This window comes from Populus alba, chromosome 4, assembly GCF_005239225.2.
Source record: "Populus alba chromosome 4, ASM523922v2, whole genome shotgun sequence".
In the NCBI taxonomy this organism is placed as follows: domain Eukaryota; kingdom Viridiplantae; phylum Streptophyta; class Magnoliopsida; order Malpighiales; family Salicaceae; genus Populus; species Populus alba.
The window spans coordinates 11,757,751-11,770,482 of record NC_133287.1 but is presented as its reverse complement, the minus strand read 5'-3'; the positions used below and the strand labels follow the sequence as shown (position 1 = coordinate 11,770,482).

At 36.0% G+C, this 12,732-nt stretch overlaps 1 protein-coding gene across 2 annotated transcripts; it reads left to right on the top strand.

The window, feature by feature from the left end:
* Nucleotides 1-8,309: 8,309 nt before the first annotated feature.
* Nucleotides 8,310-11,642, top strand: LOC118055110 (EID1-like F-box protein 2). 2 transcript variants are annotated; one of them, XR_004688604.2, is made up of 5 exons: nucleotides 8,310-8,470; nucleotides 8,585-8,625; nucleotides 9,999-10,760; nucleotides 10,879-11,198; nucleotides 11,272-11,642. XR_004688604.2 is itself a non-coding variant. In XM_035066912.2 (4 exons), the coding sequence occupies exon 3, from the start codon at nucleotides 10,008-10,010 to the stop codon at nucleotides 10,752-10,754; it is 747 nt and encodes a 248-aa protein (XP_034922803.1). In that variant the 5' UTR covers nucleotides 8,310-8,470; nucleotides 8,585-8,625; nucleotides 9,999-10,007; the 3' UTR covers nucleotides 10,755-10,760; nucleotides 11,272-11,642. The 2 variants fall into 2 exon arrangements, 1 of the variants encoding a protein (XP_034922803.1); XM_035066912.2 differs by lacking the exon at nucleotides 10,879-11,198.
* Nucleotides 11,643-12,732: the final 1,090 nt, after the last annotated feature.

The window sequence follows — 12,732 nt, the reverse complement described above, 5'->3', positions numbered from 1 at the left end:
GGCGGCCGGATCTCGGTCCAGATCTGCTGCACGAGTTTGAATCGGAGGACCGGTTGCTGAAGAATTTGCTGGTGGTTTGAGACGGAGACACCGCTGCTGCTGGTTCGCCCGGATAGTGGTTGACTGGAGTGAGGGCTGAGTCCGTGGGCGCCGCCGTGCTCAGGCTGAGAGAGACGAGAGGAGGATGGTGACCGGCGGGGAGAGAATCGTGAGGTGCTCTCCGGTTTGGTTTTGAAAGAGAGGGGGTTGTGGGTTTGTTGTGGGGGAAAGGAGGAAAGGCACGGGTCCTCTGATTTTCATCCGAGAGAGGGATGAGGAAGATTTTGGAGGATCTGTGGAGGGGGGGGGGTTTGATTCGTGGCTGTTGTGGTGCCGGTGTTCGATTGTGAGGGGAACGGTGATGAGGGAGGAGTGTTTTGGTCGGCGATGGGGCTGTTAGGGTCGGCTGCCAGCAAGAGGGGAGACTCCTTCGGGTGCAGGGAAGAAGGCCGGCGGGAGGAGATGAAGGGGGCACGGCTGTTGGGAGAGAGGGGCTGCGGTTGGTTGGTTTTTGTTTGGTGGGGGCTGATCGGTGGCAGGGAGAAGGAAATCAGCCGGCGGCTGGAGAAAAAAAAAATAAAATAAAAAACCAAGGGGGCGGCTGTTTTTGGAGAGGGTTCGGCTGAAGGGGGTAACAGCCGGTTGAGGGAGAAAAAAAATGTCAAGGGTGGGGGGGCGGCTCCCTTGAGAAAAATGGGAGATGATAGGTTTAGGGTTGCTGTATTTTTTTTAGATGTTGTCAAAATTGCCCCCCCTCCTTTTGTTTGAGTTAAAGACCAGTATTTATAGGCAAAAATGTTGCTAGGGTTTTTCAACTTGGTCCCTCAACTTCTTTCTTTTTGTAAATTTTGATTTTTCTTATTTTTTGTATTTTTTGAAACGAGCAATATCAACGTCGACTCAAATGCGGAAAATCAATGATTTAAAAAATGACGCGTGAAAAGTCGAACACGTTTGAAAATCTTTTAACAATTTAAATTCTTTTTTTAGACGACGTTGAAAATGCTAAAATGATGAAAATATATTAAAAAAACATATTTTTTGGATTTTCATTATTTTTCTCTATTTTTGGATTTTTTGAAAATATATCAAAAACATGGGTCAAAAATTGGGTAGCAACACTTATATCCACTACTACTTTCTTATATTCCTTTTTTTCCATATTTAAGACCTTTTCCCTTGCTTTTATATATATATATATATATATATATATATATATATATATATATATATATATTTAGAGTCATATGCTCCTTATATCTTAGTCTTAGATATGAAAGCCTCGTTTACAAGCTTCTTAACATGAAGTCGATCTTCTTCAAGCTCAATATGACAAGCAACATCATCAAATGTCTTGATATTGTTATTATGGATAAGGTTAGCACGCATGTGTTCCTAATTGATTAGCAAAGAGTAGGTCACAACTTGGACTTATTGTTTATCAGTTTTCTCATACCCAACACCTCTTAATTCACTAATTATATTAGACATGATTGTAAGATTCTGTCTCATTGTCTAATTTTGATGCTTCTTGTAACCATCAAATTTAAGGGTTAACTAATGAAGTCTAGCAGTGAAGGTTCCCCCATACTGAATCTTCACTACATCCCAAATGATACAGTTCAGCCATGTGATACGACCCAAGTAAGGTCAGATTCGGATTTTGGCGTAAAAAGCGCAACAATCCAGGTTTACGGCAACAATCATAATTCTCAATCTGATCGTTGGATCGGGATAATATTTTATATGGACTCTCTAGACATATCTTACTACCTTGGGTTAAAAATTCAGGTCAATCGGAGTTCGGGAAGGACTGATGCGAACCTTGTGATCACGTGGTCATGCAACCCACAATCAAGATTGAGATCTGATCCTGGAAAGCCGAAATAGGTCTGATAGGAGTGTGACACAATGGAAACCTGCCCCAAGGCACCAACACTATTAGAATGAGTAGAATGACGCCACGAAGCCAGTTAATCTTTGATAAGTCAGATTCAGTTCGTTCAAGAACTGAAGAATGTAAGAATCATTCTCACACGTTAAAACTGAAAAATTCAGAATAATAATCATCAAAGCTGCCAAAATTTTGGCTTACATGAGTTTAAATAGTTCTTAAAAAGTTAACCCTAATGGACCCCTTATGTGGACTTCTATGAGGTCCGTTCAAAACTAGCCCAAAACCCTAAACTGAAAAGCCCATAACCTGATCCAAACAAGCCTTGGACCCTAGCTCAAAACAAAGTTTTAATTAAGCCCAAACATTAAAGAAAATAATAAAAATAACTAATCTATCATTAAATACCACCAGCCCTTCTTTCCTTGTGTAGCTAGGATGAATAAGCAATCCTTATAAGAAAAGGATTCTGAAACATTAATGAATCACTGCCACACTTGTAGATTATATTGCAACTCATTAAAGATCCTTATGGAACTAGGAAATTCCCAAAGCCAGCTGCCACATCCTTATAGGAAAAGAATCCTAACCAAATAGGAAGTCCACAAGTCAAATAGAAGTAAATAACAAAATCCGTACAGCCTCTGTTGACCAGTATTGCGGTTCCTTCCCAAACTCCGATTGACCTGAATTTTTAACCCAAGGTAGTAAGATATGTCTGGAGAGTCACATAAAATATTATCCCGATCCAACGACCAGATTGAGAATTATGACTGTTGCCGTAAACCTGGACTGTTGCGCTTTTTACGCCAAAATCCGAATCTGACCTTACTTGGGTCGTATCACATGGCTGAACCGTATCTTTCCCTCCCTCTTCAAGAAGATTCGCCCTCGAATCTTGAATACGATTAATAATGATTGCAGTAGCCTCTTGTTTAAGCCTTCAGAATCCCCTTCTTGCTAACACCTTTCTCCAACAACACTGTATAAAAGTGGTGACTAATAAGAATTTCAAATAAGCATGCCGTACTAACCACTTGCGTACATATTTTTGAATGATAACCACAGTGACTCTCCTTCGTCTTTCATCCTTTTGGTATTGTACCTCTTTTTCCTATGAAGCTTGAAGATCATAAACTAATCTTCTACACTTATCAGCTTGTCGTTCTAGAACCCCTAAACCATGGCTTAGTTTTTCACATCGTTGATCTACAATCCTTCTCTGTTCCCTCTCCCTTAGTGAATACATGACACAGATAGGGAAAAAAAAACAAGAAGACGATGAAAAGAATAGAGTTTATAAAGGGAAGAACACTGATTTAGATTCCAGATTACGAATCTGACTTTTGTTTGGACCAGAACTTATCAGAAAAAAAAACAAACAAATGCGAAACTGATGAAAATGACTCAAACAACAACCAAATATCAAAATATGATGATAGTATAATGGCAGGAACGAAATCAACAGAAACAAAACAAGTTTTGAAAGATAACACCAAACAGACCCATTACGACAAAACAAGACCCAATTGAGGAACCTAAAGAAACCGATATCCAAATGACCTCGAATTTAATATCTAGTATTAAAATACTATGAAAACACCAAAACTCAATTTATAGGTCGTTCTCTAATTTCTAGGTACCAAACTCCTTGTATGATCAGTTTGCAGCAGAATTGAACCTCCAATTAAAACCTCCAGAAGCCGATATCAAAATAAGCCCAAATTTAATATATGGTGCTATCTCATCCCCAATACACATAATATGAAGTTTCAATTGATTCTAAGGTGGTTTGCTTATGGTTCACTAATAGTAGTGTTTCTGCGGTAGAATTGAACCTCAAATTAAAACCTCAAGCAAATAATATCAGAATAAGCCCAAATTTGATATATGATGCTATCCCACCCCCAATATACTTAATATGAAGTTTAAATTAATTCGGAGGTGGTTTGCTTATGGTTCACCAAGATTTGTGTTTCTGCGGTAAAAATTGAATGATCCTTCAAATTTCAACTAATCACTTTTTTTCTATTTCTTTCTTTCTTTTTTTTTTCTTTTTAATAAACTGGTATGATTAGAGACAGTAACCAAATGAAATATAAACTTTTTTTTTCTTTAGTATTCCCTTAAGTTTTTCAGTGTTTGCATCCATCTTCTTGTTTTTCGAGTCTGCATCATCAAAGCAAAAAAAAAAAAAAAAAGTTTATATTTCATTTGGTTATTGTCTCTAATCATATCAATATAATCTACAAGTGTGGCAGTGATTCATTAATGTTTTATAATCCTTTTCTTATAAGGATTCCTTATTCATCCTAGCTACACAGGGAAAGAAAGGCTGGTGGTATTTAATGAAAGATTAGTTATTTTTATTATTTTCTTTAATGTTTGGGCTTAATTAAAACTTTGTTTTGAGCTAGGCTCCAAGGCTTGTTTGGATCAGGTTATGGGCTTTTCAGTTTAGGGTTTTGGGCCAGTTTTGAGTGGACCTCATATAAGTCCACATAAGGAGTCTATTAGGGTTAACTTTTCAAGAACTATTTAAACTCATGTAAGCCACAATTTCGGCAGCTTTGATGATTATTATTCTAATTTTTTTAGTTTTAACGTGTGAGAGTGATTCTTGCATTCTTCAGTTCTTAAATGAACTGAATCTAACTTATCGAAGATTAATTGGCTTCGTGGCGTCATTCTACTCATTCCAATAGTGTTGGTGCCTTGGGGTAGGTTTCCATTGTGTCACGCTCCTATCAGACCTATTTCGGCTTTCCGGGATCAGATCTCAATCTTGATTGTGGGTTGCATGACCACGTGATCACGAGGTTCATATCACCAAACTTATTGGGTTGAAAGATGCTTTTCAAAATACAATACTATATCATTTCTCATGCTACTCAACATTAGATTGCGAGTTACACGATCCTTACGCTTATAGGTTTGATATGCTTCCATATCAAGTTTGTGATGAGCAATATTTTCTTGTTAGGTTCAGCCATCGGTTGTGTGATTGTTTCCAATATTTCTTGCTTTTCTAGGAGATACTCAATCTTACGATGCCAAACATCGTAATGTTTTCACTTAGTTTATCTTCATTATTCAAATTAGCAATAATACTCTTAAATGCAGCCATATTAAGCGTGGTTGACACCAATTACAAATATTAGTATCTAGTATAATTTAAATGGCATTTATTGTCACTCCATCTTAAATTAAACAAATAATAATCTAACACATACAATATAAATGAAAAGAATGTCAAACACTTAATCAATTCCCATTTGTATGGTCTAATTATTATTGAAAATTTAAATGAGTGCAAAATTATAGTTATTAGTTTTAACTAACAATTCTTACTAATCAAATTACAGATATTTTCATATACATGTATATAATATAATTAAAAATTAAATTATATAAAAATATGCAGTTCAAAAAACAAAAAAAAACCAATTATCTTAACAACAATACAAATATTGAAAAAAAAAATATAAAATAAGAATAATAAATTTCAGATTTATTTTATTTTGTAGGTACATAATGAGGGTCTCCAATTACATCATTTACTTCATCAAAGTGATCTCCAAGTTCATTATGCTCGAACCATGAAATGAATTTAGCAGCAGTATCCAAACAACATGCGCTTCTTACAGTGCATCATATACCTTTTTTAGTACACTAATGTTCCCTTTCAAGCAGCATTTTATCAGCGAGATTGTTTAAATCTAAGAATTTCAGCCTATATTCCAACGATAGTCACACTAACATCCATTCCTCAGATAGAGAACTGAGAACAATTAATATTTGATGTTCTATATAGAACTCATAAACACCACTTATAGCCAGTCTACTCATCCAATAATACATATAATCAATGTACTCTTGAATTTTATAAACATGATTGATGGTATAATTCAATAAATGATCAATTTGTTATTGTCTATCCACTACAATAAAAAATATTTCAAAAACACATAAATATTATAATTAATATTTAATTAACACATGTATCATTTTTGTTTTTGTTTTTGTTAAAAGCTAAACTAGCACCATAGTTAATCAATATAATGTATTTGTAAATGTTTATATTAACAATTAACCAACATTTGATTGCCTCTTTCATTTTTTTTTTTCAACTCAACTGCTAAATGACAATTACACATCTTAGGTGTGTTCTCATGTTTTTTTTTTTTTTTAATTATCAAATAGCAGTTGCACACTTGTTAAATCCCATAAGTGTATTTGAGATGTTAGAAAATTTGCTTTATTTGGCATTTGTGTATCTGCCATTTGAAGTAAATTTTCAACATATATATAATTTTCATAAGAAGCAATTTTGCAAATTATAAAGATATTAACTGATATAATTACACAATCTCTTTTAAAATATTTTTTAAATTAAATTAATTTATTTGACCCTTTAATATTAAATTTATTTTATATTAATCTTTTCAGTTGAGCCTGGAATTTAATGATTTGTAGCTCTAAGGGATTCATCTGGGTTTAAAAAGTTCAACTAGATTTGATTGGTTTTTTCCCCCTTTTATACTCATTTTTTTTTCTAGTTTCTTCCTAAAATGTTTTTGTAGTTTTTTTCCCACTTCCTATGGGATTCTCCATTTGTTTTGAAAAAAAACACATGTTACCTAGAGCTTTTTTTTTTTTTTTTTCCAGCTCTGTCCAATTTAGTTTTTTTGTGAAGATTTTTACTTTTAAATTAAATATAAGCAACAAATATTTTTTATGTTTTATTCCAATTTCTTTTAAAAACCAGGCCAGTCTCAACTCTAGGTCTCCTAGGTCGCAAATCAACTTGTTGGGTTAAGCATAGTTTTAAATAATGTATTTTGATTTTAATTTTTTTCTCTTTCTCAAGTCCTTACTCTCTTGAGTTTTATTTTTATTTTGGATTCTTTTGTGAAGTTGTGGCCTTAAGAATTTTTAATTTTGTCATTCAATTCAATATTTGATTTAATGATATTTGAGATTTTGACCCTCAATGTTTTGATTTTTAATTTTTATTCTTTGTTCTTTTATCAAAATTTAATTTATTTTTAATTTTATCATTAGATTTTATAATTTTGATTTTTTTTAATTTCAATTTACCTGGGTGTGCTGCTATGTTTTTTTACTTTTTTTTCCCCGGATTACATCTTTTATCATTTTGATTCATAGGAATTGACAATTATTTTTTTTTTAATAATGTTGAGTCGCTAATTTTTTTAAAAATATATTTTCAACACTTAAATATTGTTTTTTCACACTTTTAAAAAAATTAATCTAACACACCTCGAAGCGTAAGCAAGCTATTTAGTGAAAACTAAGCTTGTACTTAGGAGTGTGGTTGGCGTGGAAGTGTAAAAATGATTGTGTTGGGTTGACGTTAGATTGCTTTGATATGGAGTTGGACGGAAAGTCCAATGAGTATTGATCTTGACGTGCCTTATATCCATCTTCTTACCTTTCAAACCTTGAACATAGTATGATTGGAAGATAGTCTCGTGTAGTTTTGCTGCACTAGCAGAAGAAAGCTTCATGACATGTTTTTCACTGTTTACTGATGAACTGAGGATGGGTTTTTTTTCCAGCATTGCCATATTATTGAAATATAATCTCACTTTCATCTCTTTTGTTTGCTTAATTTTCTTTCTTCTAATGCAATCTCCCTTTGCTGCTTACAAAGAGGCTGGTCTTCCAATAACAAGCAGTACCTGTAATTAATAAGTTAATCAAGAAACGTTTTGATGCCCGCAAAAAGAAAAAAGAAAAAAAGAGGAGAAGATAAAGAGGAAGAAGAAGAAGATGATGATGTGAAGCTATTCACTTAACATCATCATCACCAGGAAGAACATCGGGTTGATCATCTGAAAGAAGGAGAAGAAGAAGGAGAAGAAGGTCTTGATGCACAGACACTGTAATTAGATACACTGTTTGTGCGATTTCAATATGCAGAGAGGACTAGTAGGACTCTGCTTTGTTTGGAACAGCCGCAGACGTTGTCACTTAAAAACCAATCCTCCATCTTCGCCTTCACCTTCACAAAAGACAAACATCTATCTTTAAGTCAATCTCTGAACACAGCAATGCCCCCATCAAATCAAAGAGAAACAGGTGTAAGAATCCCTCCTGTGGACTGGACAGTGTCGTGCCCTCTCCTATTTCCTCTGGACCCACATGACTACTGTCCTTTTCTCCCAAATAACCCACCAATCTCCTACTAACACATGAACCATTCTAAGCAGCCAGCCTCAAAATTCTCCCCCTCTTTACTCTCTCACGTGGCGCAATATGAGTTGTTTTCATTCAAGTAAATAACAAGCATGTTATTTTATCTTTTCAAATAACATAAAACTATTTTATGGAAAGCCGTCAGGTCTCTCTTTCACTCCAATCTCTGAGTTTGCTTCGCTCTCCACGCCTCCTCTCTCTCTCTCTCTCTCTCTCTCTCTCTCTCTCTCTCTCTTTCTCTCTCCGTGGAGTGCGTTGTTTCGGACCGAAATACCCTTGTGGAGAAAGCTACTCTCGAGTTGTTTTTGTGCGCTTGTAAGTGGTCAAAGCTTGTTGCTTTTTTCGTTAAAGTATATTCTTTTTTTATTTCTAGTGTTTCACAACAACCTAATCCTTGCTTCGGTTATTTGTGTGGATTTGTGTTTCTAGGGTTTTTAAGGCTATGAGAAGAGGATACTTCTTTTTCTGAGGTAAGGAATTTTGGATTTTGGTTCGATTTTAATTACGATCCTATCCACTTCTAGCTTCTTTGCTCTTCTTAGTTGATTTTGATGTGGGCTAGGGTTTTCTTAATTCTTCAACTTCGAGTTCTGTTCTTTCATGATGAAGTAAATATGTGAAGTGGGTTTCGTTTAGATTAAAGTGATCGTGTGTATTTTTTTCCGATTAAAATGGCTTGGAGTTTGATAAAGGGTTGTTGTGGATCTAAGCTTTGGAGGGTGACTGACATCGATAGAGAAATGAAGAGAAAACAGTTGTCTTAGTTTGGTATGGGATGCTTGAGATGATGGAACCTAGACAAGTTTTAATAATGGTCAGGATTAGGTGTTAAGCTATACTGTGGCTAGTTTCCTATTAGTGTTGTTAATGTTTAAAGCATGTGTATTCTCGAACTGAAGCACCAGATTTCTCCTTTGTTATGCAATATGTAGCTGGTATTCATATTCAATACTTACATATAGATTAAACTTGAACCTTTTTTTGATAAGCTTCTGTTTTTCAACTAAAGTTTGTTACAATTGTGTATCTTTCGTGGCCATCATGAAGATTGTGATGCTGTGTGCTTTCAAATTTACATTTTTTTTTCTTTTCCCAATTAACTTCTGGATTAATTATTGCTGAAGATAGTAGAGATTATGAAAGCAATGACATTTAGGCGATGTGGAGGAAGTTATGTTTATGCTTAAATCTTTGTATTAATAAAATGGAGAAATTTGCGAGATCACTTGATTCTATTTTATATGCGCATTTGGTTGTGATAAAGATGGTATTTATTTCTGTCTTTGTACAGATGTTGATTATCATCTTACAAAAGTAGTTTGCCTAACTGATCTATAGTTTACATGGAATGTTAATTATCACAGATTTTGTGTATCGATCCCTATTTCCACAGACAATTTCCACAGACATGCATAATGATTGGCCTGACTTGCACGCAGTTGATAATATTATTCATATGATGGCTTCATATTTGGTCATACATTTAATTGTTTGAGGAGTAAGTCGTTTGGTTCAGTAGGTAGATTTATTTGTTAAGATCACAGTTCATGAATTTTCTTGACTTAACATCATTGTTGTGGACACTTGTTCATGTTCTTGGCCGAGAATCTATGATTTGAATGGTTAGCTTGTAGCTGTATGACTTCAAAGAGAGCCATATTCATTTCCTTGACTATATAAATGATATTTAACATGTTAGTCTTATTATTATATCATATATATAAAGAAGATCGGAATCCTAGTCTGTTGCATTTTGTCCACTTTTCAAATTTGGTTCTCAGATGCCATAACTGTTACTGTTAATTATCGTCTTCATTTCCTTTTTTTCTTTCCTTCTTGCTAGTTGGAGACAATGATTTTAACAAAGCAATATCGTTGTATACACTCCTCGAGTTGTCAATGCACAAAAGGGCATCTAAGTGAAGACGTGATTTTTTTAGTATTTCAACAGCTGAACTGGAACCCTAAGTTCATTGCTACTTTGTCCTGTGTATGCAAATGGTTTGATGATCTTGCCAAGCGAGTGTTATGGAAGGAGTTTTGCCGAACAAGGGCTCCAAAGATGATGCTTGATCTGCAATCTAGTGGAAGTCACAGTGTTGATGGGAATTGGAGGGCACTTGGGAAACTGCTTATTTACTGTTCAGGATGTACAAAGGGTGGCCTGTTCAATAACATTAACATCCCTGGTCATTTTGTTTATAGGACTCGGTTTTCTAGGACTTCTGGGAAGAGCTTTCTTTTGCCACAATGCAGGACAGATGTATTATACGTGTCTGATCCCTGTGAACATCTTGACCAGGGGGATGAAGGGGATGTGGGGTTTTTTCGAGGAATTTTCAAGTCATTTTCAATGTCGAAGGTTCGGAAAATGCTAATTAAAAGGAAGGCCCAGCTTCACCCCACAGAGGTGTGTCCTTACTGTAAGGCGAAGTTGTGGAGTATGCAGCAAGCTGAAATGATACCACAGAGTGCCAGCTGCAGACTAGGTGCCTATGATGACTGCATTGAGTATTATGTGTGCCTCAATGGACACATGCTTGGAATATGCACTCTCCTACCTTTGTCTGATTCAGAAGAGGCCTCTGAGTTGGAATGAATGCAGGTATCCTCCTCAACTGAGGAATTTAGTTTTTTTTTAGATAAAATTTAGGGGAGGTTTTGACTGTGGTCAAAGAGACATCTATTTGTCACAAGCAATAAGGTAATAATTTGTTCGACAGGATACAGTCTCTTTGTGGCCGTGGAGGCTAGGAAGATGTATGTGTTCCCCTTTATGAAATTAGATCTACGTGCAGATCATTTTGTTCAATAACTAACAGTAAGGAACTGAACCACAGCTTTGCTAACAAAGCATGCCTTCATGAATTTTGGTATTCCTACTCACTTGGACCTCATGATAATAAAGTCATTTTCTTGTACATCATCTGTGGTGGAGAAATTCATTTGCGTTATGGAATGTTGTTAGTAGACTGATCTGTGTATGGTCTAGGACATGCCGTAGAGCTACCTGTTCATTCTACACTCTGCCTGTTACTGACATGTAAGGTATTTCATGTGCTTTTCCTTACCAGCAAAAATCTATAGCTAACAGAATCTTCTTTTTTTCTCAACAGTTGTCTAGGCCTGGGTTTGTTTCTTGTTGTGGACAGTGCAAATTTGGATGGAAAGTGATAGGCTTCCTGATAGCTTTATCACCCTGGAGCCGAAACTAATCATCACAATTTAAACTTCGATTCTGCTTCCTGGTCCTGCTTAGGCCAATTGTTTCATAGAGAAGGGTTGGAGTCTGTTGCTGACCGTGGTTTAATCATCTGTTACTTATTGTGAGCGTGTAATGCTGTAGTGTACATTTTATGTATTGCCCATATTTGTATTTGGATGGCAGATTGGTAACTGCAGTAATTCACAGCCCCATGTTGTCAATGATCAGTTGTTTTGCCTGTTAGATTTTCTATGAAAATCTTGATATGATTCAGAAGGTTAATCACCTGTACATGTTTTGCATGAGCGATGTGGTCTTTATCAGCTAGGGAGAGATGACAGTCTATTTTTATTCTTGTTTCTCACTGTGGCGCTAGAAATGCATGATAGGAAGTCAGTTTATCATCCCACTTTAGGGCTGCCTTGCCCACCTCAGGTTGATTTTATGAGTTGCCATATGAAATGTTAGTTGCTGTGTCATTACAATTTTTAATAAACAGACGAAGAAGCAGTGTGGTGTTCATATTGAAAACAGAAGACCCCAGCTTGGCTTATGAAGAAATTCGTCTTTTTCCCCGTGTCCTAGTCTTGAGATTTATTTTCCTTGTTCTGGACAAACTGGAATGCAAGGCCTTTTAATTGATTAGATATGATTGATGCACCCGATTTCTTTAATTAGGATGATGGTTGTGCAATAAAATTGCGCGTAGAAAGTTGGTTCTTGTTGAGCATAATTTGGATAATGCAGGGAGGAACGAAAATGGTCTGTAGAAAGAGGCCAGCGGTTTGACTCTGATACCATGGCTGTAAGCCTCTGACAGGAAAATTCACCTACAAGAGCTCTCTCTTTCAGCCTCAGAATCGGAGGAAGAAAGAATACAATGGTATGAAACGGAGCCCTCAAGCTGAAGATATGCTCTCATGTGAATAACAGGACAAGCTAGCCTTGATGCATTATAAGTTGTTGAGTCGGGGAATTGATCTTTCGACTTCAATAGGTTCCGGCTTGGCGTGAGCTTCGGAAGAGGAGTTCACTGCTAAAGAAGCGCAAATTAGGCTCGCCTGATGTTGTCCTTTTTCACACACCTTCAGGGCCGGTTTTCCCTATCTATCGACCAGCATTCAAACAAATGAATGACCTGCTGAGAGTAAGGAATTGGTTTCTCTTTCAAGGGTGCTATCAAGTCTTGCTTTCAAGCTGTATTCTTTGAATTATCAACTTATACTTTCCTCCTTGAGTTTATACACTCTCGGGGGGAGCAGTGGTCATCAGGTAATCTCTGGCCTGAGAAAACTAGGTTCCCATTGGACCGTCAGAATATCTCAGGATCTGATTTAGATCAATTTGAGCGGGGTCCCTCAAAAAGCATGGG